Source organism: Pyxicephalus adspersus, chromosome 9, assembly GCF_032062135.1.
Source record: "Pyxicephalus adspersus chromosome 9, UCB_Pads_2.0, whole genome shotgun sequence".
NCBI lineage: Eukaryota > Metazoa > Chordata > Amphibia > Anura > Pyxicephalidae > Pyxicephalus > Pyxicephalus adspersus.
In genome coordinates this window covers 11,047,370-11,074,073 of record NC_092866.1, presented here as the reverse complement: position 1 = coordinate 11,074,073, position 26,704 = coordinate 11,047,370, and the positions used below count along the sequence as shown (strand labels likewise).

Genomic DNA, 26,704 nt, shown 5'->3' with positions numbered 1-26,704 from the left:
AACTTGCTAAATTTTAATGGGGATCTTGCGTTACTGGATGCGTATAATTATCGTTTTGGGCACAAAAAGAACACAGAAACCCTCCCAATTCTCTTCAGAACACCACAGAATAATGGTGGAAGGTCTCTTCCTGGTCAGCTCATATAATGTGAAATAAAACAAGTTAAAGCTTATGTTTTTAGTGTTCTATGTATTATTCTTTTGTGTTTAACAGTCAGTAGTTTTACACATTGCATTCCCTGGGGGTTTGGTATGCAGTAATAAATAATTCTACAAAATTTTCAATTTTTGGCAAATTGTAATGTCTATTCTCTTAATTAGACATTGATAAGAGCTTTGGCTGGTAAATTGGATATTACATTTACAAAATGTATATTTAAGAGATGACAGAATTTAAAATCCATGTAATATGGAACTTGGGTGTAGTTGAAGGGCCAACATGTCTCTCTTATCCTAACACCAGCACACTTTCACTACCAAGTGCTCTTATCTTGTGCCCACCTGTGTTAGAGGGAGTGAATCCTGGCAAAGATGGGCTGCTGAGACCTGGCAACAGTACTGGAGGGATGCCTTGGAGAGCTGGGTAGGGTGTTGGAAGATTGAGTGCTTGCAGGGGAGGGTTATCAAACACAGCCTGCTGCTGAGGGGTCAGACCCAAAACCTCATTGGCTTTTTTAATGCGATCCAACTCTTGCTGAGCCATTAGCTGACGAACAGTGGCTGGATCAAAGTATTCTTTCTCCTTGTCCAACTGGCTTCCTATAGCGTCCTTAACTTTCGAGATATGTTGCTGGGAGAAGATATGATCCCGCACAGACAGACGTGCGCTGTATTTCACGCCACACAAAGTGCACTCTGTTTTGGGTCCCTCATAATTGGTTTGGTTTATTCCGAAGTGCTTGGCCATGTTTAGTTTAGCCTTCTTTTCCTTTGCCCGGGCATTTTGAAACCAGACCTGGACAACTCTCTTTGGCAGTCCGATATCATTGCCCAAAACTTCACACTCCAGCATGGTGGGTGTTCTGTAATCATTAAAACAGGACTTAAGAACTTTAAGTTGAAGGTTAGTCATTTGCGTTCTAAAACGCTTTTGACCAGGGCGGTCTCCACTATCACCTGACTTGCCTGCTGAACCACTTGCACCTGGGCTAGGAGAGCAAGGGTCAGCAAGACTGGAAGTTTCACTATAATCAACAATGCCTTCATTCTCATACTCTTTGCTGTAAAAGCTTGGGGCGGGACTGACTAAACCAGAAGACATTTGGTCCTCATACTCAGACATGGACATAATGGCAGACTTTGGCAAGCCTTCACTGGTTATTGATGCAGATTTTGTGTCAGCAATAATACCTGTGGTGCTGTCATTGTCTGCATTTCCTTCATCCCCTGTTGTTGTATCTGTTATAGCAGTATTCACAGAGGAGCAGTCATCATTGTCCAACTTGGCCTGATCAAAGCTCAAATTGACAGAAGACATCGAGGGGCTTTCAAAGTCTTCTGACCCCTCAACTTTTATAGAAGATGGGCTAAGCAATGTTCGAGGCGATAGATCCATAGATTTACTCACTGGAGACAAGGAAATGCACTGTCCATCACTGCTGCTGTGGGGTAGGCTAGGAAAGGTATTGTCAAAAAGATCTCCTTTCAAATGCAAACCCCCATCACAGTCCATGGGTATTGTAGATAAACTCATTGTATAGCCAGCTCTCTTTGCCTCATGCCAATGGCGCGATCGTATATGAGCTTCTAAAGCAGTTTTTGCCTTAAATAAAGCTCTGCAAAATGGGCAACGCCTATGAGCTTGAGCTGGACCGACTGCTCTGAACTGTCCCTTTCTTTCCCTTGCCCGAGTATTTTGAAACCAAACTTGAACAACACGCTTCTTCAAACCCACTTCATGGGCAATATGATCAAGCATTTTACGTGTTGGGTTAGAATCTAGCAGATACTTCTGATATAATATTTCCAGCTGTTCTGGTGTTATTGTGGTTCGTAGACGCTTGTCCCTTTGTGGTTCATCTCCCCCAGTCCCACTATCATTTTCCCCTGGGCTTGCACTTGCTTTTTCTTCAAGCTTACGTTTCAGTGTGTTCATTGTGGATGATGGTGCTGAAGGTGAAGTAGCTGAGCCAGTTGGCATTTGAGAAAGTCCTCCAGAGAGTAGCTGACTTGCTAGTAATGGATTACTAGGGTCAAATAGCATGAAGGGCATATCCATTGGCCTGTCCAAAAACTGAGGATGGATGAACTGGTTTTGAGCACTAAGAAAATGCAACTGTTGATGTTCTTGCCAATGTTCAAAGGATGGGAAGGCCAATTTGCACTGGTCACACTGGTATGGAATTAGCTGAGGAGGCAAATTGGCTAACTGCTGGGGAGTTGATGAATGAAGAGGCTTCATGGGGTGGTGTGAGATTTGAGCTGCATTGGGACTTGACTGTGTCAAGGAGCAGTGAGAAGGTTGTGTTGATGGAGATGAAAGTGATGGGTGTTTCTGTGGGGTTGCAGTAACTTTTTGTTCTAATTGGTCCTGTGGTGGAGGTTGAGATTGTGTGGTTTGAGGCTGCTGTGGCTCTTGCTTTGGTTGCAGTGGCTGCTCTTGTGTTTGGTTTTGCTGTGTCCTTGGAATTTCATAAAGCTTTGGTTTATCATCATTGCTAGCCTCTAGCTTGGAACTACACATTGCTGAATCGTCCATATCCATCAGTTGCTGGGAAAAAGGGGTGCCAGAAGCATTTGTGGATGCTGTGGCTGTAGTATTATAGGACTGAAAGGGCATAGGGGTGCTACATGAGGAACTTGAAGGTGTCAGCATATCAGTGGCATCCATAGAGTCTTCGTTTAGGCTGTCATCATGCATATCTTCATCCTCATCTTTGTAACATAGCTTTTTCTGATGCTTGATGAGGTCAAAGATCCTCTGAAAAACCAAACTACATTTTTTGCACTGGTAATTTAGGTTGCTAGTACGAATATAGCGGTCATTCGTCAGTTCACGACGCTCACCTTCCTTCCCATCTCCTTGATTTTCATAATTTTTTCTTGCTTTCTGCCGTGCATTCTGGAACCAGACAACAATTACTCGTGTAGGAAGGTTTAACAGGTTGGAAAGTTGTTCAAACTCATCATCCTTTGGGTAAGCATTGGCGTCAAAAAAGTCTTGAAGAACACGGAGCTGGTAATCTGTAAACCGTGTCCTGGAAGACCTCCTACTTCCCCAGCATTCATGTTTTTGAGGTTCTGGTGATGGAGGTCTAGAGTCCATCTTTAATTCTTCCAAACTAGTGATGGGGGGGTTATTAAAATTGTAAGGAGAGTCTTTGTTTCGTTGACGCTCCTTAAAGAGGGTGTTTCTAAACCAGTGCTTAATAACTTTTTGGGGTAATCCAGACTTATCAGACATTTCTTTGATCTGTTCCTCACTTGGGGAATTATTAATGTCAAAATACTGCCGTAACACTCTTAGCTGGTCGTCAGTGATCCTGGTACGTGGTCTTTTGTTCTGCTGTTGTAAAAGATTGGGATTGAGCTGATGCTGATACAGCTGGGCCAAATCTGCAGAAAGTGTTTCTACTGGACCCAACTGAGGTGGCAGCTGTCCTGGCATACTTTGCAATGGCATAGGTTGCATCATAAGAGGTGGAAAAATAGGCAGCTCCATTGGCATTGAAATCTGAGCCAAAGACACAGATGACTGTGCAGGTGAAATGCTTGGTGGAGTGAGTGGAGGCGCAGTACTAGTAGGAAGAGTTGGTGTGATAGCTGGCTGTGGGGTTGCTGGGGGTGGTGGTGGAGGGGGTGGGGGTGGAGGAGGAGGTGGTGCCTCAGGTGTTTGGGGTCTCAATGGATATAGCTTATCATATTGGTCTCTGTATTGTTTTGCAAACTTCTCAAGTTGCTTAAATGGTAAATAACGTTGGTGGACATGTTCTTGGTGGCTTTTTAAGATAAGGATGTTGGAAAAAAACTTCCCACATGAATTGCATTCCAACTTCTCCAAGCTGTCAGCCTGTTCGTTTTTCCCAGTTTTCTTCTGTACTTTTTGCTTGTTTTCATTGTACTGAATAACCAGCTCAAACCCAAAATTCTCAAGCAAGGCTTTGGTAGCATTACCTCGAGCATCTGATGCAATACGAGGAGGAAGCAGATGACCATCTGAGCTGGAACTGGGTGTAGACTCTTTCTTCTCTTTACACTTTAAACTATCCGCCATCAACTCATTTACTAGTGTAGTCTCATCTGCCCTTTCAGAAAACTCTTTTTCTTTCTTTAGTTCCTTGAGGTTTTCTTTTACAGCTTTAACTTTTTGTTCTTGAGGTTGCATGAGAGCAGAATGTGCATCTGTCATACACATCTGGCTTGACTGTTGCAGAAGATGTTGATGGTGGGGATGTCCTTGTTGGGAAAATTGTAGTGGAGTCTTTAGGTCTTCCAGTAATCCAGGGCCACTTCCTGTCAATGTAAGTGTACCACTGGTCAAGGGCAAACTAACTTCTGGGTTGAACTGAAAGTCTGTACTAGGAATATAGAAAGGAAACAAGAGGTGTTGCTGCTGCTGTAGCTGAAGCAGTGTCTCTGTTGTCATAGGAAAGTGGGGAAGCAGAGTAGGGTTTAACAGCTGAGACTGCAGAATAGCAGCTTGTTGTTGAAGCTCTTGCTGCAAATGGGCTTGCACCTGTGCTTGAGCCTGGACCAGGGTTTGGGCCTGCTGCTGTTGATGTTGCTGTTGTCGTGAAGCTATCATGTCTGCCAGTTTCTTGCGATTCACTTCTTTATGCTCAGGAGGACAGGGGGCATTAGAAGGGATCAGGCCGCTTGTAACTGCACTGACTACAGGTTCATTGGGCATTTGGTTCACATAACTAGAGCTCATTGCAGCAGTTGGTGTGGTCGTGCAGTTTGATGTAGTGGTGACACTGCAAGTGACAGGGTTGGATGTGGTAGTTGCAGAGGGGCAACTACTACTAGAACTAACTGTGCTGCTGCTTGCTGCTTCCAGCTTTGCTGCACGAGCCTTGGTTTGATGTAAAACAGACCTCATGTGGATTTCTAGAGTTGAACTCTGGCTGTATGCAACATTGCAAGTGTTACACTTAAATGGTTTATTATCTGGACTGCTGGTGGGTTCAGGCTGCCCAGTGGTTGAATCTTGCAAGGCTCTTTTAAGTTTATGCAGATGTGACACAGAATTGTAATGGACCAGCAGAATGTTCTTCTGAGTAAATGACTCTTTGCATACTGTGCACTTGTAAGGTCGGGAGGGGTCCAAAAACTTTTCCATAGTAAAATTTGGGCCCTTGCGGAAAGGAAGTGCACGCTTGGGTTCAGAACCAGAGTCTTCTGGTACAGAACCAGAATCACTTCCTGTGGGACTTTGCTTTTCCTCTAGGTCACTCTCATCCTCTTTATCATCATCCACCAGCATGCTTTGGTCATCAGCCATTACTGTCTCCCCCATGTTGGTGATGTCTCCATTCACCAGAAGACCGCTGTATAGCTGCTGGATATCAGACTCACTCAACTCCAAATGGCTGGTCTCCAGATGCTTCTTAAGAGCCTGGAATGTGCGGAAGCTTCTCTGGCACAGACAGCACATGGTTGCGGCACGGATCACATGATATTGTGAATGGAGCTGAAGTTTCTCAATGGTTTTGAAAGCCAAGCTACACTGGTTACAACGGTACTTGTAAACGTGGCGGTCAGAAACTGGCAACTGAGGGCGCTTGTTGTGAATCTCGTTGAAGTGTGTCTGTAGAGCAGCGGAGGTCTTAAACACTTGGTTACATCCTTTCTTCCAGCACAAGAACCCAGAATCTTCCTTTGTAGAACTGTCATTGGTGGAGGCTCTCTGTTCTGTAGTCAACTCGGTCATCTCAGGAACAGCTGCACTCTTTGACACTGCTTCAGTGGGTTCTACGGAGGAAAAAAATGAACTGTGAAAACATAGACCTCCTTCCTGAAATAGGTACCCTATTCCCAAATCACAGCTTGGGGGGGGAAAAAAGTGTAAATAGTTTGATTGGGCATTGCTGTTGACCCCAATGGTGAATGGGTAATTTTGGGTCTACTGGGGTCTGTAACTAGGGCTTAGTTGCAAAGTACTTAAAGGCAATAGGAAACCTGTACCAACACTAGAGATTTGTGTCCCCACCTGGTATCTTTTGTAGTGCTACATAGGCCCTGAAACCTAGTGTGTATTCAACTATGTGAATAGCAACCCCATGTCCAGTGATTAGATGGGTGGTCTCCATCATAAATAGTGAGAAAACCTGTAGGTTTCTGTAAATAAGGGATGGAGAAAGTGCTCTTGCTTTCCTTTAGATGTATTTGATACAGCAATTCAGAATAAACAGAGTTGAGAGGAGCAAAACTATCTTCAGAAACTTGTACATAGAGAGAAAATGTCATCCTTCCAAAATGATAAGTTTCCTACCTGAAGGCTTCTCTGTAGCTTCTGGGGCTGATGCAGGTTTCTCTCGCTCTGGGGAGGTCACAGGAAGGAACATGCTGCTCGGCATGAGTGTCTCTGGAGATGTTACCTGCATGCAACAGAAAGAGGATTTTCAAAAGTGTCCCAGTCTTTTCCTCACCCTGTAGATTGCTGAGAGTGTCCACAGCTGCTCAACAACCTCCTCATCACTCAGGAGGTAGCCTACTCTAATTATCAGTACACACTAAAAGAATAATCATCTAATTAATATATTTTTTTCCTTTCTACAGAATTCTGACTTTGATCACAAAGAGTGTTTTGTCACAGGCTGTGGGGCAGCCAATTACAGAGATGAGCTGTATAACTCTACCCCCCCCCCCCCACCTTCGTAATCTACCAAGCACATATTAACACCCCTAATTAATTCAGGCTGCTAAAGAGATGAGTGGGCCATGTTCCTGAGTGAAAGCAGAAGCCTGCAAGTACTTTTTTTTTAAAACCAAGAAAAACAAAAGGACATGCACAGGGAAGAGGGCATTGTGGAAAAAGTCATTTACAAGGTGAAGTTCTGCAAAACCGTTACTGAGACACCCACAAAGTTGTTAATAACGGGATTAACAAGCAGGAAAAAAAAAGATCTCTGAAAAAGGTTTGCATGGAAAACCCTATTGGGGGATTACTGAATGCTGCAGTCTGAGGCAGTTTTTAATTCATCAAACATGCTGCTAAAAATTATTGGGCAACAATGACCAATATTTGATACATCGGGGTTTCTGTAAGAGTAGTAAGTACAACAAGCTTTAGGAAGCTTTGGTAAGGCCTTAAACCCACACAAAGTGAAGCTCATTTTAAACACACAGCTAAAGGGGCCATTCACACTATTGTGTTTTGGTCATTGTGTAGCAGTCTATTACACACAGTACAGTGCACTCTGTCCTGCTATTCATTATGTATACTACTACCTAGACAGAAAAATGCACATTAGGTTGCTGCAATTGCATGATCAGGTAGAAAATATTACATGCCCATTTTTCAGTGCATGTGTGTAGCGCCTTAAAGAAAGTGATTTCAGTTACTACCTTAACTTTATTTAAAGCCTGCTGGTTATGTAAAGTCTCCATACTGGAAATTGATAAAAGCTTGCTGTACACACATGCTTTATAAAAGGCTGTGTGTACAAGGCCTAGGAGTGTGACTGAATTCTACACAAATGAACAAGTGGCTTCCTAGATGTAAGCTACCCAAGGGCTATTTGGTAGACATTATTAACCTCAAATGATGCTTTAAACAGGCATGTTCATTGTTATTGTAATCTGCTTGTGTAGCCTACGTCGTAGAGCCATATGGCACCAATACTAAGGCACTGACTTGAAAGCATGCAGCAAATTAAAGTCAGCAAAAACCCAAGACTGTCCCACATTCTGTACATCTAGTGGGTTGTAAAGCAGAATATAATAAAATCAAAGTGCCAGCAAAAACAAGCATCTAGGATCTTGCCTAGGAAAAATCCAGTGAGGATACCATACATACATATTTCCCTTTTGATGGTTGCACTTAGGTACCAGAGTTGTTTTCTTCAAGCAAATCTGAGAGTTTGTCAGATGGTGGTACTTCCTAGGAGCTGGAGAAACTCTACAAGCCAGCATGTCTGTGTGTCTAAATATAAGGCCCAAAAATTCTTTTTGTGTTTTTTTTTTTTTTTTTAAAAGGGGGAACTATAAGAAGGCAGCCATTGTTGCCTTCTCTAAATCTACTTCTGGCCTGGAAGTCATGCTATTAATTGGTTGTGAAACTATGAATCATGCTCCAGAACAAGTCACTGAATTACTGATTTGCATGTTTGACTCAAAAGTACTGAAGACGGTAATCTGTATAGGCAGCTTCCATATTACTCTTCATTTAAAACTGCCTGCTTACTCATAGATCAGAGAAGCATTTTTTTGTATTCTTTATTAATCTGCCTATTCTATTTTTACAGTTTGCTAATGGTGACAGAGGAGGAGCATGAATACAAGATAAAGTAAAATCAAACGGGCAAGAATCTACATGGTCAAAGCTCCAGGTACAACTTCAGTGAAATATTTAAAAATATCTGAAACTACTTTTAAAATGGCATTACCACGTTAAAGCTCGTATGAGATTTAATGATTAGGTTTACACTTTCTAGTAAAGGAGAGTGTAAACCTATTTTATTATATAAACTTTATTAAATGTAACCCCCCCCCCAAACCCCAAGAGCAAACAAGTATTGTGAAAGGCATCTATTGCTGTATTTAATTAATATTACATGTACATTTCTAACCCTTGTTTTGTGCAATGACATAATCAAACCGGGGGAAACAAAGGCTTCGTGTCTGATCTTCTTCAGTGCGAGGACATTACAGAAAGAGACAGACACGATCACAAGCATGGATGCACTCTCATTTAAAGGCAAGGGGAGGGAATATGTCTCTGCTAAATCCCCGCAACCCGGCGAGAGCAAAGCTCTGTGCGGAGTCTCCGAGAATTCCAAGCTCCACAAGACAGCTCTATAATTGTTTTCATACACTTTAATTAGAAAAGCTCGCCTGGCCTTGAATAATAAGAGAAAGACTTCTGTACTTGAAAGGTTGAAGTCAATCAAGTGTGAATGACGGCAGACGAGGAGGTGAGCCGGAGACGTTGTCTGCTCTCCACTTTAATCATCTCTCCTGATTGGAATTCTGGCAGGTTTTGAGAGGTCTAATGTGTCTGCTACCTTTTCTGTGCCTCGCCTCTTAAAATGCCTCCCGCATCAAATTTCCAGTGATATTACACAACCTGGCAAACAATGGAGCTAATATCCAATCTCCATGCAAGGACTATTAAAGTGCAACTGCAGAAAATAATAATGCACCTGGAAAGCTGGCTGAACACATAAGAGATGGGGATTTGTAAAAGATCCAATAAATCGTATCCTTTTACCCTTACCTGATGCCATATAGCAAACATGCATCTTATGTAGAATATAGAAACTTTAGGGTGCTACCCTCCTCTGAGGCAGCTCCTTGGGTATTCTATTCTGTTGGTTAAACTCATTTTGTTTTCTAATGTCCCTGCTGAAATATTTGCTATATTGAGGATCCATCCCCCTATGTTTAACAGAGCAGGGAAAAAAAGCAATATTTTCAGCCACCTCCAAGAACAAAAACTAGTAAGCAGATATATATTTTTGTTCAGTGTGAAAAACAATGAGGGCTATAGTAGGCCATAATAACAGCATTGCACATGATCAGAGCTTGAAAATGAATTAAAATGGGTGGACAGATAAAAGGAAAACATCACACATAAAAGAGTCTAACTTTGAAGAGACTAAATCACAATTACAAACAGATACCAATTAGCACTATGTGTCACTTAGAAAAGAACCAAGTCATATACTATAATAGGCAAAATTGCTTTATGGTGATAATTAGAGTATTCCTCCATATTGGAGGCTGGGTGTGGTGCAATTCTTTAATGTAAGGACCAAAACAAGTTTACAAACTAAAAAAGAAGTGTGTCAATTATGACTTTGTTGGGTCTTTGTTCTTAGTGGAAACAGTCAGTGCCTTACCCACAGGTAATAATGTGTTAAGGGAACCTTATAAAACTGTATCCCCATCCTGAAAGGCATCAAACCCTTAAAGAGCAGTTTCGTACAAACTTTTTACAGAGCAAGTCAGATATAAAAATGACTACCACGGAGGTGACATGGTATCTTATTGACTCGATCTCCAAATACTATGACCTTGAAGGGGCATGATAACTCTGTATTCGGCTAGTGGTTAGAATGTATTATGTGTGCAAACTATTGTCCATCCAAAATGATCCTTTACGACCCATTCACGTTTTTGCATTGAAATCTACTGAAACATTTACTTCTTAATTGCACGATGTTGCTGTAGTAGGTAACATACCCGTACTAGAAAATGCAGGGCATTTACTGTGATGAGCTGCATTAAAGGGTCAATTTTATTACAGTATGCTTTAACACCATAATGTGAGAAACACAATGCATAGTTTGTATGAATCCTTGAAGCAGATCAAATACAGAGGAATACAATTGACCATATCTGAACACTTCGACTGATCATGTCCCCAAACACATTTATGGTGTTAAACAAATCAGTCAGAATCTTCTGCATTGTGCGACAATCTCTTAACCAGTATGGCCGCATACGTGAGAATGCTGTGCTTCTCTACATGGACAGCATGCAGCGTAAATAATCACACTCGTCCTGCATACGGCACAGTATGGGTCCTGCACTACGCAGCTGCCTGGCCAAATATGTAAATGGCATCATTAAGGAGCACACTGCACTGCTCGCTGCGCCCACTGATCTCTGACACGCAGGTCAGCGATGCAACGTGTCAGCTGCCTCTCCTCTGGCTGCCCATCACACGGGATAATTACATGCTAATTGTGTGAGGAGGCCCAGCTGACAGTGCATGGCCACGTTTTCAGAGGCTGTTTACACCATGCTGAGGTCTGAGAGGTGAAAGCTGGACTCTTAGGGCCTTTCCTATAACCCAACTACGTCTCTGTGCATACTGCAATAAGAGGAAAAAGGGACAGAAGAAAATAAGGGGGGGGGGTATTAAAGGGAGGTGATTGAGAGAGCTGCTATGAAAAAAAAGCAGCTGACGGTGAGGGGAAGGCTAAGGACACAGACAAAGGAAGGAGGTCAAGGGGGGAAAAAAACCCTCCTGACTGTCAGCGAGGTCCAACATGCAAATCCTACTTGCAGACAGACTGCATATTTCCATTACAAAGAGCGCAAGGGTTGGAGAGAGAAACTTGTTAGCAATGGTAAGATATTAAGGTCACTTTGCATTTACACCATCTAATTGGCAAACATGAGCCAAGCACTTCCACTTAAAGTCCTGGCAATTGTGTGCAAAAGACAGCAGGGACACAACACCGAAAAGGATGATGGAGAGAAAGGGCGAAAAGCGTGTTTTAAGTTATAGTGTAGTAAACAGCCGGAGGTGGGGAGGTCAGGAGAACCATAAGGTTGCCTATGACAAAGAATGATGTAGCACGTTCAGGGTCCGCAGTCAAAAGAGTGACGTGACCATGCGTCGAGAACAGGACAGAGGATATGTGAAGAGTTGTGCAGGATATGGAGCATAGGCAAACCCCTGTTGCTGTGGTAACAGACTTGACACCGGGCAGGTTGTAAGGAAGCAGTCTGAGTTATTATTAGGGACACTATGTAAATAGGAGTTGAGCATGTGCAAAGTGATGACCATTTTCAGGAATAGATTCTCTTTTTATGGCCAATTCATCTTCTCTAATTTCATTTACAGTATACTCCAATCAAGGTAACAATTCTGTATTTAAAACTACCTGTCATGTAGCCTTTAATGTTCCCATGCTTCCATACCCCATCAACCAAATTCCTATGACTGGCAGAAGTCATCATCTGTCCACTACTGAATCTAAACGTGTCAACTTCATTTAGTCTGGGAAGATCGGACAGATTTCTTAATTGCAGCAAATGCAAGGAGAAAACTGTACAGTTGCTGCTGTTGGAGAGTGAGTAAAAGAATAACTGTAACAAAAAAAAAGTTCACTTCACTGTGCTCACAGGATTACTTTGACATGTAAATAGTCTTTCAGTAAATATTCTATTTGGTAGCCAATGACCAAAACTATACATATAAGGTAAATTATTCTCCAAGGACCAAAAAAAAGTGACATTTACCGTGATAATCAGTTTGTCCACGCAGTCCGGGGCCACGCTGTGCAGGTGGGTGAGGTGCAGCTGTAGGTGGATCTTGTTGTTTAACATATCCTGGCAAAGTGGGCAGCGCAACATTGGCTGCACCGAGTGCTGCGTCATAGCGTGGACTCGCAGTCTGTTGATGTCTGCATTGGTGTACTTGCAGTATGGACACTGGAAGAGCTAGGGGACCAGGAGAATGTTGAAGAACAGTGTACATACAACACAGAAGAAAAATGACAACAGATGTAAGGCAAAAAAAGTGGAACAGATACCCCTACCTGCTCTCTCTTCTCCTCAGCAGATCTTGGTCTTTTAGGAGGAGGCTCAGAGCTTACATTGGAGGACAGCTTAGAAGGTAGTGAATCAGATGAATCCCGCTCAGGTGGAACAAAAGACGCTGTGACAAAATGAACAATAGATGTAATAAAAAAGAGGAGTTTTGCAACACAATCATATTTTTTTTTCAATATTCTGCTTGAATTCTGTCTCTGGTCAGATAGAACCTATATAAAAGAATTAGAAAACACCATTATATATAAATGCAGATATACCAATTAATGCAGGCATGTTTTTGTTAATACGTCTGTATTTATTAGTCTGCCTCACGGTCAGATTTACCAAAGTTAGGTTGTTAGTCACCTTGATGTGGAAGATAATACTGTTACAGCATCCCTTCAGTGCTGGGCACATTTGTCCAGGCCTTGCACGTAGCTATACATTTTTATTTATTGCAAGGTATCAGCCAGTCTGAATCATCAGAAAACAATTAGAAATCATGTCAATACAGGCTCATTATGTGGTACTCTACCTGTTCCCCTATTAGTGTCTTTGGCCCCCTCGGGTTCCTGGACTTTCGGCACTTCCCCTGGGTCGGCATCTGCATCACAGGCTCCTTCTGGATCCTCTGCAGGATCTTCTGAAATGAAAAATAAATTTCATAAAGGGACAGAAGACCAAAAGTATCAGCACATGCTCAATTTTATAACAAGCTAAAAGGTCAATGAAGAGGTCAGCTTCAAGCAATGTACTGGGGTCCAACAAAACCAATTTGTTCACCATCCTCTTGTCCGGGGAGCAGAGCTGGATTCTCATCTGAACCAACTATGACATCCTGAGAATACAGTTTACTTTCACAATCTAAATAGCCATTATTCACAATTGTGTTTGAAGCCATCACTAAGGGTTCTGCCAGTCTAGGTTTTGGTTTGGACCTCTGGTTTACATTCAGCTCTGTATGCAGTCTCCTAGAGCAGTAACCTCTACATATCTATATCACAATGCAGCATATATTATGTGTACATACACTGCATGTTTATGTCAAGTTATGATATATATGTTTATCTTGACTAGCAGCTAACAGATGACACTGCAGTTCCATGAAGGCTATTCTAAATAAGAACTGTTAACAAGCACCCATGAGTCCGAATAAAAAAATAAATAATTTGTGGCTGAAGTAGAAAGATAGTCAGGCTTCCTTTCATAGTCTTTTCAGGAGAGCATAGAGGACTTTCAAATTAGCAGGAGGGTGCTTTCTTTATTGTGCATTGCATTGATTGCTCTGGCAGGCAGCAGCGGCATCTGTGCTGCAGTTCCACTTGTGAGCTAGAGGTGTCATCCTTCGCAAAGAGAGGCAGAGTATGGGAAGAGGGAGAAGATGAATAGGAACCTAGGACTGGGCAGAGGCTAAATGACTTCCTAGTTCAGAATACATGATGGAGAGGAAGCTACAGTGTTCATCCTGCCATAAAATAGATTTATAGAGAGATCCTTGAATTTCTCATTTCAGTATTCCCCAGAGTATATATATCTATATATACATATATATATATATATACACACACACACACACACACATTTTGTGTACAAATAACTGCAGGGAAAACAATGGACAGGCAGATTATGATTTGTGCCGGGTGCTCCACTTTTGTCCCATGAAATGTTGTATAAAGCAGTGTGATTAAGTGTGTGTGTGCTAGATCACATATGATAAACACATTAAAAGATAATTCGGCCATTACAATAAAGTCACCAGTAAAAGGAACATTCAGTGAATTGGTTCTATGCAGGGGCCCTTTAGACATACTATGCTGATATATGCTATGGATAATAATACTGTTCACATCACCGGGACAGATTTGATTGGTTCTTTGAATTCTGTAAAACCTACTGCAAAAATGTATTTTTCTAAAAAAAAATTCTGTTGAATGCCATGTTTCTGATTAGTCAAATTCTCTTACAATATTACAAACATGATTATTTTTTTTTTTACAAAATGTGACCACCTTTAAAACTGAACTGATTAATAAGCTAATAAAATTCAGGCAGAAAATTGTAAGAACCACATCCTCTTCAACAAGTGACTGCATAGACTAGATTGGATGCCCGCAGGACATTGCACCTAATATTTTTCTACAGATTATATATATATATATATATATATATATATATATATAAAATGATCGAGGTAGGAGGACGCATGTACAAACACCAGATTGCCCTACTTGTTTTTGCGGATAAGCCTCAGCACAGTGCACGACTTGTAGTAAGTGGCGGCAGAGGCAAATTTTGTGTGGCAGTTTCTAGCAGAGCGTGAAGCTATTATGTCCTGTCATGGTGAGAATGAATCTCTCGCTCCCTCAAACATACCCGTGTTCAAATCACCATGAGAAATGTAATTTCAATGTCAGTGGGACAATGGGAGGCTTGCTCTAGAAGGACTCCTCGTGCGGGGGAGGTAGCACAGGCCCCACTGACACCACGACAAACCATCCACATAATAACACGGGTACAGCAAATCAATACGTGTATGCCATCACATGTGTCAATGGGAAGTGTAAAAATAGAGCTTGCGCCAGCTCTACTTAAACCAGTGTAAAACACACTCGTGATGTCTGGGCCGCCTGGACAAATGATGCTTCTCTTTTATTATGTGATGCCCATATATTCTCATTTCTCATAAATTCATCAATTTTGATTCAATATTCACTTAATACCATATGGCATAACATGCTTGGAGCTTGATGATTAACCTATGTGTTTAAAAAGGTCACAGATCTCCGAGGTGACTTTTTTTTATACCGCACCAGAAATTGAGGACTACCTAGGAAAGCGTTATCCACCTTGGTCAAATGATCCCCCACAAAAATAGTAAAGAGTGACTGGGGTGCATGGGGGTTGTAGAATCAGATGGTAACGCCTGATGCCACCTTGCAGAGATTCCACAGCCAACTAATCTTCATATTTCAATCTACTGTGGCTTGTTCTTCACCTGCAGGATCGAAGCTTTGGAGCTCCAGGTGAGATTAGGGTAAAGTATGGTAACCACTATACGCCTCTGCTTATGTTTATATACAGGGCACTGACCAGTGCCAGTCACATCCTGTAGTCCCAAAGCCATATGTGAATGTCCCACATTCCTCTCCACCTTTGCTGGTAGAGGAATTCCTTACAGACTCATACCCACACAGCACAGACTACAAGATGTTTTGCTTCCCTGAGCTGTCTTGGGCCCTTCAATCAATCTGCCACACATATGGTGCATTCAGTTCGGTGTATAATCAATATGCAAATTGCCTCCTGCATTGATCCTGTATTAATTTTCAATTAGGGAGCTCACAAGGGGTCTGACCAGGTCAATAAAAGAAGAAGCAGACAAGTTGAGAACTAGCAGATTCCTGGGGACTTGGCTCGGGCCATGCCAGACGGAGCTCCATCCTCGCCACAAATCCCATAGCTGGCCGTTCCGTAGAATGTTCTATTATCTTTCACAACTCTTGACTGTCACAAACATGTGACAGCCACCTACAATATTCTCAACCAGACTGGAACCAAAGAAGAAAAGAAAGAAGGTAGCGGCGCCCTGCGAGGAATTTATATTATTATTTTTGCTTTATATTTGGCTTTAGAACAGACCCAATCATTTTGTACTATTTACAATTTAGCAAAACAGCAAAAGAAAGAAAAGCCTTAAAAAGATATGGAAGAAAGGGAAATGTTTCAGCTACATTTAAACATATCCTGTTCAAAAAAAGTTACCAAAAATGGCCCCATCTTATACCATTAATGTCTATTCCAAGACCCGACACTTTGGGGGGGTTTCCTCAGTCACCAATCAGATTAAGAGTTGCCCTAAAGCTTGGATCCGATTGGTGTCTTTACAGAAAATGTCAGTATAACCACACATTGAGATATAAGGCCCAGTCCGCCTTCACAGCACTGCAGCCACCCATCTGCTAACACACAACCCTTTTCAAGGTCAAAGTGCCCTCGCTTTCGCGCACTGCTTCTACCGCCCTTTCTGATCTGTAAGCTAAACGGCCAAAGCATGGACCAGCTCTCGAAACACTAAGCCTAATTGGTCACCGGATAACGGTAATTAGTGCTTTACTCATTAATGAGTAAAATCTTTATTGGCACGATTGATCAGTGGTCTTGTTAGCCATCCTGCAAACCAATGGCAGGCATAACAAGCTGGCTTATTGGCATAGCAATTAATGAAATCAATTTCTAGCCAGAAGCTGCCACTTGTTTTAAGCTTGTTAAGAGACTGTGACACGGCAAACGACAAAACAGTGAGGGACAAGCAAAGCTCCCAGCATGCACTCTGATTTTACTGTACAGCTGGGTCACTGTACCCAAAAGTGGCCTGTACCCCATCAAGTATATCATGGCAAGCATAATAACCCCTTTTACTGAAAAACCTACTTGTATGGTGGCCTTATGGCATGTGAGAACAGGCGTATAAACTCAGCTTTATATTCCTGTGTTCCTAACAATCTGCAAGAATCATTTCCAGGTATGGTACAATATACAGCAATTGTCCAATGTCATTATGACCTTTAGGTCTTATTGTGTGACTTTGCCAAAGTGATGATGTCCTCCTCACCTGACAGGGAAAAAGCAACCCCTCTTTTCCAGGGATTACTCTGTGCACCGTAACTTTATAGCAAGTCGCAATGTAAGATAAAGAGGGGGCTGATCTGTGTCAGACAAAGATTTACACAACTGTAAGATATCAAGGCCAGCATCTTTCTACAGGAAGTAGATGCCAATTACTGTGATCTCTATAAGAGGTAATAAAGCGGTAATATAAACATTACGTAGCGTTCTTGTACTTTGCATCAAATATTTATCTCTTGCTAGCTCCATTTATAGCAATATCTTGTAGCTCCAGGGTTCTACTTAAAATGAACGAGTCACCAGAGACCATACACACCATTGTATCAGACACATTGATGAACAAAACCTGGTATGATTTTGGGTGTTTATAGGAGAATAGCCAATAACGCAGCTACAAAATGCAGAGATGTTCGATGCTATAGAAGGAGAACAAAAGCACAAAAGAGTTCCGCTTTAATAGAGAGCTCAGCGGCTCCTGCCACCATTTCTATTTATTTTGCTTTAAACCTAAGAATAAAAAGCCCTTGAAAGAGGCGGTAATTACACTTTCTCTCCTAACTTGTAACTGCAGATCAATGGTACATTTTAAGATGCATCGATTTACAATTAGCATGGCTTCCCCACTTAAGGCTTTAGGAGAAAATTCACTTTTCTGCTCCATACTATGGGATCCGGTAAATGTGGTGCGAGATTTTAGGAGGGGAGCCGAGTCCACAGGCCTTGTATGACCGAACAGAAAGAACCCTGGCAGAACAGATTGGTAATAATGGGGGAAGACAGAGAGGTTTAAAGAGGAATTCCTGCTGAAGATTATTACAACGGTGATGGGTTAGAATCGCTTGCAGGCTTTTATTACCATAACACAGTTCAAGGGATTCATTCTCACTTCTGCCTATGGCACCAGGGCAATATATGAAGAGAAATCTCTTTATATAGGAAAAAAGCAACAACATCATCTTTTTAGCTTCCTGCATTGCTGTGGATATTTCTCTTTATTTTGCCCTCTGTATGCAAATTCAGCAGACTTATTTTTTACAGGGCTTCGTTCCATGCAATTCTCAGAAGGCAAAAAGATACATGGAGAATCGTCTGTGGGTCCAGGAACACAAAGCCACTCTGAGTATCAGGAATCGCCGGTGGTCAGCACCCAGGGCAACGGATTCTGGAACTAGAATCAGAACTACCCCACAGACCGGCCAGGTGATATTTTGTAATTTTACCCCACGTGTTCTTTTGATAAAAATGCAAAAATGACTTGAGGCGCAAGTTGTTGTTGCAACCTGAAAAAAATATACAACACACAAAAAAAAATAAAAAGTCAAACATAGAAAAAAAAAATCTGTCAGGTTATTAATAGTGCCATGCACACGTCCTTCAAACAAAAGGATGAGGTGAAAATTCCAAGCGAGTGAATGCACTTTGCTCTGTTTCATAGAAGCAAATGGATTTGGTGCTTTTTATACATTAATCAATCAATAATACTGGCCGTACATGAGCGGCACAGCCAAGATAGGAGTGACCTCCCAGGCAGACAGGACACTTTAATGCTTGGAAGACAGCTCAGAGCTTAGCAACTTCGCGAATATGTTTGTGCCTGATTAGCCCTGGAAGGCAGCGGCTGTGAGCAGTGCACTAAATATGACAAGGTTAGTCGTTTTCAATTTGCGCAGGGAGACGAAATGAGTGACTGAGGGGTGGGGGAAAAAATGAATAAAGAGGGAGGGGGGGCAAAACATTGTCCCGCTTTCAAAGGGAGCATGCCAAACAGCATTCTTTTATACTAAAGGAACTTGCAGATTGAATGAAGTGGACCTGTCATCTGGACAGCTCATGGAGCCACCTGAATTTTCTTAAAAGAGTCACTATATATAAATATCATCAGGATTAATGGAAGGGGGGTAAAATGTATCCTTAGCTTTAGTGTAGTGAAGGATCAAAAGCCTTGTCCAATTTTGTGGTCCTTGTTTCTGCTGGGGCATTTCACTTTATTTATTCAGAAATGTAATATTTAACATAAAATCACTGGAAAAAAAACAAAAAGGTGTCACCAGAACATAAGTTTGTCAAGAACAAAGAATTTTGACTGTATATGAACTTTAATCCAACAAAGCCCAATGTTCTATATTTCACTGAATCATGGACAAACAGCTAAAAATAGTTTTGATAACCTTACATGTAAAATATCAGACCAGACAAAGAATGTGTAATGCTGTACAGTCAGTCCTGTGATTGCACAACTTTGGAAGAAGATAGCTTAGGCAGGTGGGCGGCGCAGAAAGCTCAGGTTTCACACAACAGGTGGGTGGAGCAAAGAGCCCAGGTTCACAGGTTCACACAGCACTTGGGCGGAGCAAGCTCAGGTTCACACAGCAGGTGGGCGGAGCAGAGAGCTCAGGTTCACACAGCAGGTGGGCGGAGCAGAGAGCTCAGGTTCACACAGCAGGTGGGATGTAAGACGCTACTAGACCATACAACCTGCTATGCTCCCCATAAGAGATAAAAGGGTCTTAGGTGCCATTCATTTTATTCATTATGTTTAGATCCAAAGAAAAAATTCATATCAGTCCTCCACACCTGTTGTATGTCAATCATTTAATGATGACCACAATTTAGGAGGGAGGACTTGACTCTTCCCAAAAGCACAAGTTCTCTTTAAAACTGCAATATCAGTTCTGGGTGAGCAGATCTTGTTCAGTTATTAGAAACTAGTTCCTTGCCTAATGGCCTGTGACTGCCTAGAACTACTGACTATTTAAAAAGCTGACTGCTCCATCTGTGGATTAAAAATACAACACTGTCCTGAGCAAGGCTGACTGCTATGGAAATCACCCCATCAAACCTTGGCACAGCTAATCATCTCCAAGAGGCCTGAAACACTTTCCATCCGGTTCATTATCCTCGTGATTGAGAAGTTTCCAAATAAGTCCGGCTTTGAGCTTCTAACAATAAGCGGTCTCATAGCTTCTGCAAAATTTTAACAACACCCCGTCACTTTGTAATGCACAGAGCGATCATCTGCAGCAAGTTCTGCAAGCTGATTGGATGCTGCTGTTAGGCGATTTCACTGTTGTACATAAACCATGCAGCGGATTGGGCAAATTATGCTTTTAATAATTGGTACCCTTCAGAGAAGATGTATACCCCTGGCTGAATAATATTTTGTATCATTCACCATTATTTTTTGCACTCCAGCAATGGCAAATGGCTTGGTCCATTGCAGGTTTTTTTTTTAGAGACACAACAGTGGAGAACAGTGCATCAGAGGCAGGGAGGCTATGCAGGTCCACAGTTGGGAGACCGAGACAAAGTGTTGTCACCTTATAACAAGAAGTGCAGGTACTACATTTGGGAATATTGTAGATTTAAAAATCGTGGAAACATTGTTTAAAATTTCCACTAACCTTTGAAAAGTTTATAAAAAAAACCTGGAAAAAAACAGGAGCCATATTAATAAGTTAGGAATGGAGCAAAATCAGCTCCTAAAGCTTTTCCTGCGACAGCTTGAAAGACTCCAGAACACGGAAAAGATTAAACCAAATGAAAACCATGAGTTCTTCTCAGAAAGATGAGCAATATGTACTGAAAATAAGATATATACGATGAATAAGCCACCTGACAGGCAAAGGCTATTAAAACTGAAAGTCCAGGCTTATGTAGATCTCTATGTCCCAGGCCAACCTTGGCCCCTCCACCTCTCCCGTACCGCCAGAGGCAGATTAAATAGAAGGCAGAATTATCCAGCAAACGCTTTAATAAAAAGAAAATGTGCGGCCCGAAGACTCATATCCTCTTCCAAGCCGCTGTGCTCGGAGCAGGAGGGAGAGCAAACAAGAAGCAGGCTTCATGGCATTGCTAACATTCCAGGCCTCTGCTGGTCTTCTGTCTGGGATCTTCCTGCCTGGAAGCATGAATAGTAAAAGCACTGCTGGTAGCAAGAGATTAATAGAGTGCCAGCCGGAAAATAGGAACAATCCCCCGACCGTGCAGAAGGGAATTGTGTGATGCTCGCTAGAATCTCCCCGGCATCACAGCAAGGTCACAGTTCTGCCGGTCACATGTGATGGTCAGCGTAGAATGGGAAGAAGAAAAAAAATGTTTTGTACAATGTCGCAGATAATGGGAACCTTTTCAGGGAGACATTGTTATATATAGCAATCGTTCTTTTGTTTTCTGAGGTGATGTCACTTCGTGATTTTTCAAATTTGGGATCAAAAAAGGCAAAAAAGATCTTAGCAGATTTTTTACCATAGGCATCACAGTCCATTCTGTTAAAACATTTGCTATCATTTAACATCCGTTCAATCTCCCTTCATTACATCATACCAAAGGACAGCTCATGGTGCCAAAAGAAAACCTTTTTCCCACCAATCACACATGAATAAAAATTCAAATGTTTCCATATGATGTGAAAAAATACCCCACAATGACTTTATGATTTATTCAGCAATTTAAAAGGGTGCTGAATATTCAGCTATAATAGCAAGCAAGCATACCTGGGAACCACAAGTCCCATCATGATTGCCATCAACAAACATGTACAGTGCAAACCTGGGAGCTGGAACTGCATTTTAAGATCTTCGGTTTGGGATTTTTTGGTTGCAGGAATGCATTATCTACTAAGGGCCACAAAATAAAACTGAGAAAGAAAAACTATTTTTTTACTATAAAAATACCCTGAAAACTTAAATATTTAATAACCAACTGAAAAATCAAGGTTGTGACACACTGATAAGACTTGTGAAATGAAACAAAAAAAAAAAAAACAGCTGTCTGATTTGTTTGTATTGCTATAGCCAACATTATAGTTTAATATTTCATATCTTTAGCCTAGAAAAGGCTAAATGTATATAAACAATGTTGTATGTCTAAACGGAACAGAACCCCCCATTGGAGGAAAAAAAAAGTTGTGTACAAGTTTAGATGGTGACAGGAGCATTGAAAAGACATCTCTGCTCTCTCTTGTTCCTTTCTATCCAGACAATGGGGAACATACTGAGTGTTAAGTAGCTGCATGGACACATGAGTGACATGAGATGCTGTGCGCAGAGGCCTACAAAATGGAGCGAGTGGGGGGATCCCGAATGATGGGGTTAATGAGATGCAGGCCGGCCTTGTGCGCACACACAAAGCTTCAGTTCCATGAAGTCCGAGCTGGAGATGGGGTGGAGTCGCAGCACTGGGAAAGACAAACTGGTGGAATCGGGAGCTGACAGTAACATTCAACCTCTTCCTGTCCAAACAAAAGCCCCCTTCAAGGATCTGGCTTTGTGTTTGATTCCTCTTAGACCCCCACCCTCTCTCCGGCCTTGCACACACTCTCATCGGAGACCTGCAACAATGAGGGCAATGTGCAAGAAGGGAGAGAGATGGTCGGCACTGCGTATAGATTAGCAGAATCTGCTGAAACAATATGTCCACTATCAGGATCCTGTCTCAGCAGAGGAATGCAATGACGGAGCCAGCAGTGGCACTTCAGTACTGCAAAGTGAGTGTGGCACCTCTGGGCTGCTGGGAAAAAGCCAGGAAAAAGGCTGCTAAACATAATGCTTTCAAAGTTAAAGACGACAGGGCCTCGCTGGGCTCCAGACAGCGGGCAGACCAGGAAACTCCTTCTCTCATCCCCAGGGCACTATGGGTAAGACTGGCTGCCTCTCCAGATACTTCCAAAGCCTCATTATTGCAGCAATTAGCAGAAAGTGCCCCAGGGGGAAGTTGGAGAGAAGGTTAGTGCGGCTGGAAAAAAAAAATCTGTAGATACATAAAAAGCAGATGGGTCTCAATAAACACAGGTGCTCGCCAACTTTCCTGCAAGTGGTGTCGTCATGTATATAACAGGATGCCCGCAAACCACCTGAGAGTAGTCACAAGTATATCAAGCTTGTAAAGATCTGCATTCACCTACAGCAATGTAATTTCTTAAATCACTACTCCATACCAGACAATTTTCACTTCTGATAAAACAATTGGAAGTGAATTAAACAGCCAACGTATCTTAGAAAACCCAGATTATAGGATTGGACATGTTGGTAGATCTCTTTTGTATCAAACGTATGACTGATATGCTGGGACTGCATAATATCCTGTGCACCTGCGTAGGAGTTATGTCATGCCAGCCTGGCCAATCAAGATGGCCGAAGATCGGAATGAAAAAGAGAAGAAACCTGCCCCAGCTTCGGCTGCCTATCATTGATTTGGACTGCCTTTCTGATATTGACATAAGTAGATCATGTCTGAACAATGTGTATCGGCATTGCTGCTTTAAATCTCTATCAGGGGCACATGTGTCAGGGCAGGGGCACATGTGTCAGGGCAGGAGCCTAATTGGAAGACAATTTTAACCTCTAAACAAGAAGTGACTAAGCAAGGACCACCAGGTTTTTTTTTTTAAGCTAAAAATTAGTTACCTAATGAAAATCATGAAGTTACATGATAAGTAAGATTATAAAATTCTATTATAAATGTTAAGCAGTTAGGGAAGTGAGTGGTGAATTCTGCTTGCCGGTTCTGCACATTGTTGGAGGGGTGAGGGAGAAGGGAGGTAAAACACTAACCGGTCTCGGCAGGGGGTGAAGAGGTCCTGATGGTAAAGATCTGGCCCAAATCCTCCTCTTCTTCCGGCAGGCCCTTCTGAAGCCGCTGCAGTTTGCGGAGACTTTCGCTACGTTGGTGCTTCATAGAGCGCACATGTTGAATTAGGTTGAGTTTGGCCTTGGTGGAGTAGGAGCACAGCACGCAGTGATAGTATGAGGTTTCTCCTTCCACGCTGCTCTCGTGTTGCTGCAAGTGCTGCAAAAAAGCAGGGAATAAAAATATATAAGAAAAGAACCTAGAAAGCATAATTAATAAAAACAATTCTGTGCAACCGCTCTTGTGATCAACACACCCTGCTATGGAGACAGCAAAATTCAGTTATACACAGCAGTCACCTATCTACTTTCATCTTCCTCATTTGACTATGAATAAGCATCACAATACTTTTCAGGTTCTCCCCTGCAATAAAATCTGATTGCTTCTTTCTCTTAATATCTGCAACAGCAAAAAATATTGCAACATATTGGATTACAGTGGAATAACTTCATAGCGACTTTGCAAATTTTTTTTGGTAAGTAATATAGGTCACCTTATTAATAAACTGTATTTATAAAGCACCAACATATTACGCATTGCTGTACATTAAATAGGGGTTGCAAATGACAGATCCAAAAAAATATGACACATTATATATATAAATGACACACATTATATAAATAAATCCCAAATAAACACAAAACATATCTCTGCAAACTTCAAAGTCGTGCTAAACTTTCAATTTAAATCCGGAACCCCTAGCAACCTCTGGAGGAACCCTAGTTGAGAAACCTAAGATTTGAGAAACCCTAGGGTTCCTCCAGAGGTTGCTAGGGGTTCCGGATTTAAATGGAAAGTATTGTGTAGCTCTCAGAGATAAACTGACCAGGAGTGATGGCACTGCTTGAGACTTCATTTTAACAATGGAAGTTACACACTCTATTACATACTATATAACTTTTTGAAAAATTTTGTAGGCCAAAAAGGGAGAAAATACAAGAAGTTCCTGGTTAGGTTTACATGCACTACAAGCTGTCAGCGCTGCAGCAGTGGAGACGTCACACATTTTCACAAGTGCCCAGTATTGGCCTGCGGATTAGCTGCTCTCCTGAAGCAAGCAAAGTAGTGATAATTGGTGGTAATTAATTACTTCAAAAGCCATTCCTCTTGAAAAAATATCCAGCCTTTCCAAACTGATGCAGTAAAAGGCTGGCACAATATTTTTTATGGGTCACCATTGCCAAATAGTTAAAATGAAGTATACAGATATTTTGCTGGCAGAATGAAGGGATGCCATCGGCACATGTGTCAGCATATTGATTGCTAGAAAGCTTGTGGGGCCTTTTTTTTCCCCTGCAACAATAGGAAACTTCTAACATCTGGTTCTTCACGCATGGAAAGCAAAATATTGATCAAGTTTAGCTGAAGCACCACTTTAAAAACAGAACAGACAGAAGAACATTCTGATGGAAGGCAGGGAATACTCCAGGGAGGAGGTCGGCCATTGCACACAATTCTGTCCGTGCTTTTGTGCCAAACCGCAAAATCACATCCAGAACTAGACAGACCATATACAGCTGACCCATCACACACGTACAATACCGGCACCAGATAGCTCATTAATTCACTGGAAAAAGGGACATACCTCTAAACATCTTATAAAGATGATACAAAGGGTTATTCAGTTGCAGTGTATATGTGTTTATAGGTTTGTAATAGGCATTAAAGGTAATTCTAGGAAAATTGGTAAATACACAGTTGGAATACATATATGGAAGCCATATAACATGCCATCAAATTTGTAATTCTGTTCAGCCATCTGTAAGATTTATACAGCCCTCCCAGACCAGATAGCAAGGCCAGGCCGATCTGACTTTTCAATGAATATATACAGGTCACCTCCCCTGCCCAGCACAAACAAATGACAAAACGGTGACTATGAACTCATGACTCCCCTGCGGTTTGTAAATTTGCTGCAGCTTTCATGAAAAAGCATCCAAAGTATTTTTTAAAGATTGTTGCAACTACCTAAAACCTTTCATTATTCTTTGCAATGAAAGAATATGTGGCGGTCCATCTCCTAAGAACTTATCTGTTTATCATGTTGTTTGCTGGCTTCCATATGAAGCAGTGACGCAGCATGTTCTAATTTTGATGTATGTGATGCTGCCAAATGTCAGAAGAGGTTTTGGTCACTTTAAGAAACCAAGCATTTGACATCAGAGATCCAGTAGTGAGATGCTACTTGTCTATTAAGCTCATGTCTGCATTTAAGTGGGTCAGCGGCCAAAACAATTGACGCAAGGTCTACCTAGGAGTCATGCACTTAGCTTTTTTTCATTGAAACATCAGCAATGGCATCATTCATTTTTTTCCAGGTTTAAGAAAAACAAATACAGTACACAAAGTACCAGTCCCATCTCTCCCCAGAGAAGGGGGGTAGAAGAGGTTCTGCAAAGTTCATTAACTCTAACCTAACATTGAGGTGTGAATTTGCCCTGATAAAAAGCACCGCCCTTGTACATTACTGCTACAAAAAAAACATACTACACTAATTGCCAGAGTTCACTGTATATTTGCACCTAGGTGTAACATTTACAAAGTGCAAAATTTTCAGCAACAGTTAATGAATACAACGGGTTGTAGTTTGCCGTGAATACCAGTAAAAGATATTAACAGCCCTGGGAAGAACTGAGACTGGTACAACCATTTGTTTACAAAACCTGTTTGGATGTCTGGAATGTATTAATTCTATCTGCAGAATATATATAACTCTCTCCGCTTCCCCCCCCCACCTCCTTTTCTCTAGTCCAGAAAACTCAGAGGCCCCCTTTCTCAGCTTCTTTCAGATCTCTGCAACCTCAGGTCATAAATCACATACTCTTCAGCTGGAGAATCCATCTCTTTAATGAAAGAGTTATGTGAAAGCAGATGTCCTTCCAGCCCAGCTCCAAACAGTGCATACATGTCCATGGCCGCTTACATCTCCAGCACTCCACCACCTGCAGACAAGACTGGAATTTCCTGGCAAAGTATAGGAGGGGATTGGATCTCCTTACCACTGTTAGATGTTCTTCAT

General features: G+C 41.8%; 1 protein-coding gene across 3 annotated transcripts in view; it reads right to left on the bottom strand.

Moving 5' to 3' along the window:
• ZFHX3 (zinc finger homeobox 3) overlaps window positions 1-26,704 on the bottom strand; it is a 76,591-nt gene that overhangs the window by 6,286 nt on the left and 43,601 nt on the right. Inside the window, exons 4-9 of one of the 3 annotated variants that reach the window (XM_072422553.1) lie at window positions 23,610-23,844; window positions 12,968-13,075; window positions 12,438-12,556; window positions 12,139-12,339; window positions 6,434-6,539; window positions 502-5,913 (exon numbers count right to left, since the gene is read on the bottom strand). In XM_072422553.1, the coding sequence (XP_072278654.1) occupies window positions 502-5,913; window positions 6,434-6,539; window positions 12,139-12,339; window positions 12,438-12,556; window positions 12,968-13,075; window positions 23,610-23,844 (6,181 nt within the window). The remainder of the gene's footprint in view (window positions 1-501; window positions 5,914-6,433; window positions 6,540-12,138; window positions 12,340-12,437; window positions 12,557-12,967; window positions 13,076-23,609; window positions 23,845-26,704) is intronic. The other 2 variants (XM_072422555.1, XM_072422554.1) reach the window with 2 other exon arrangements.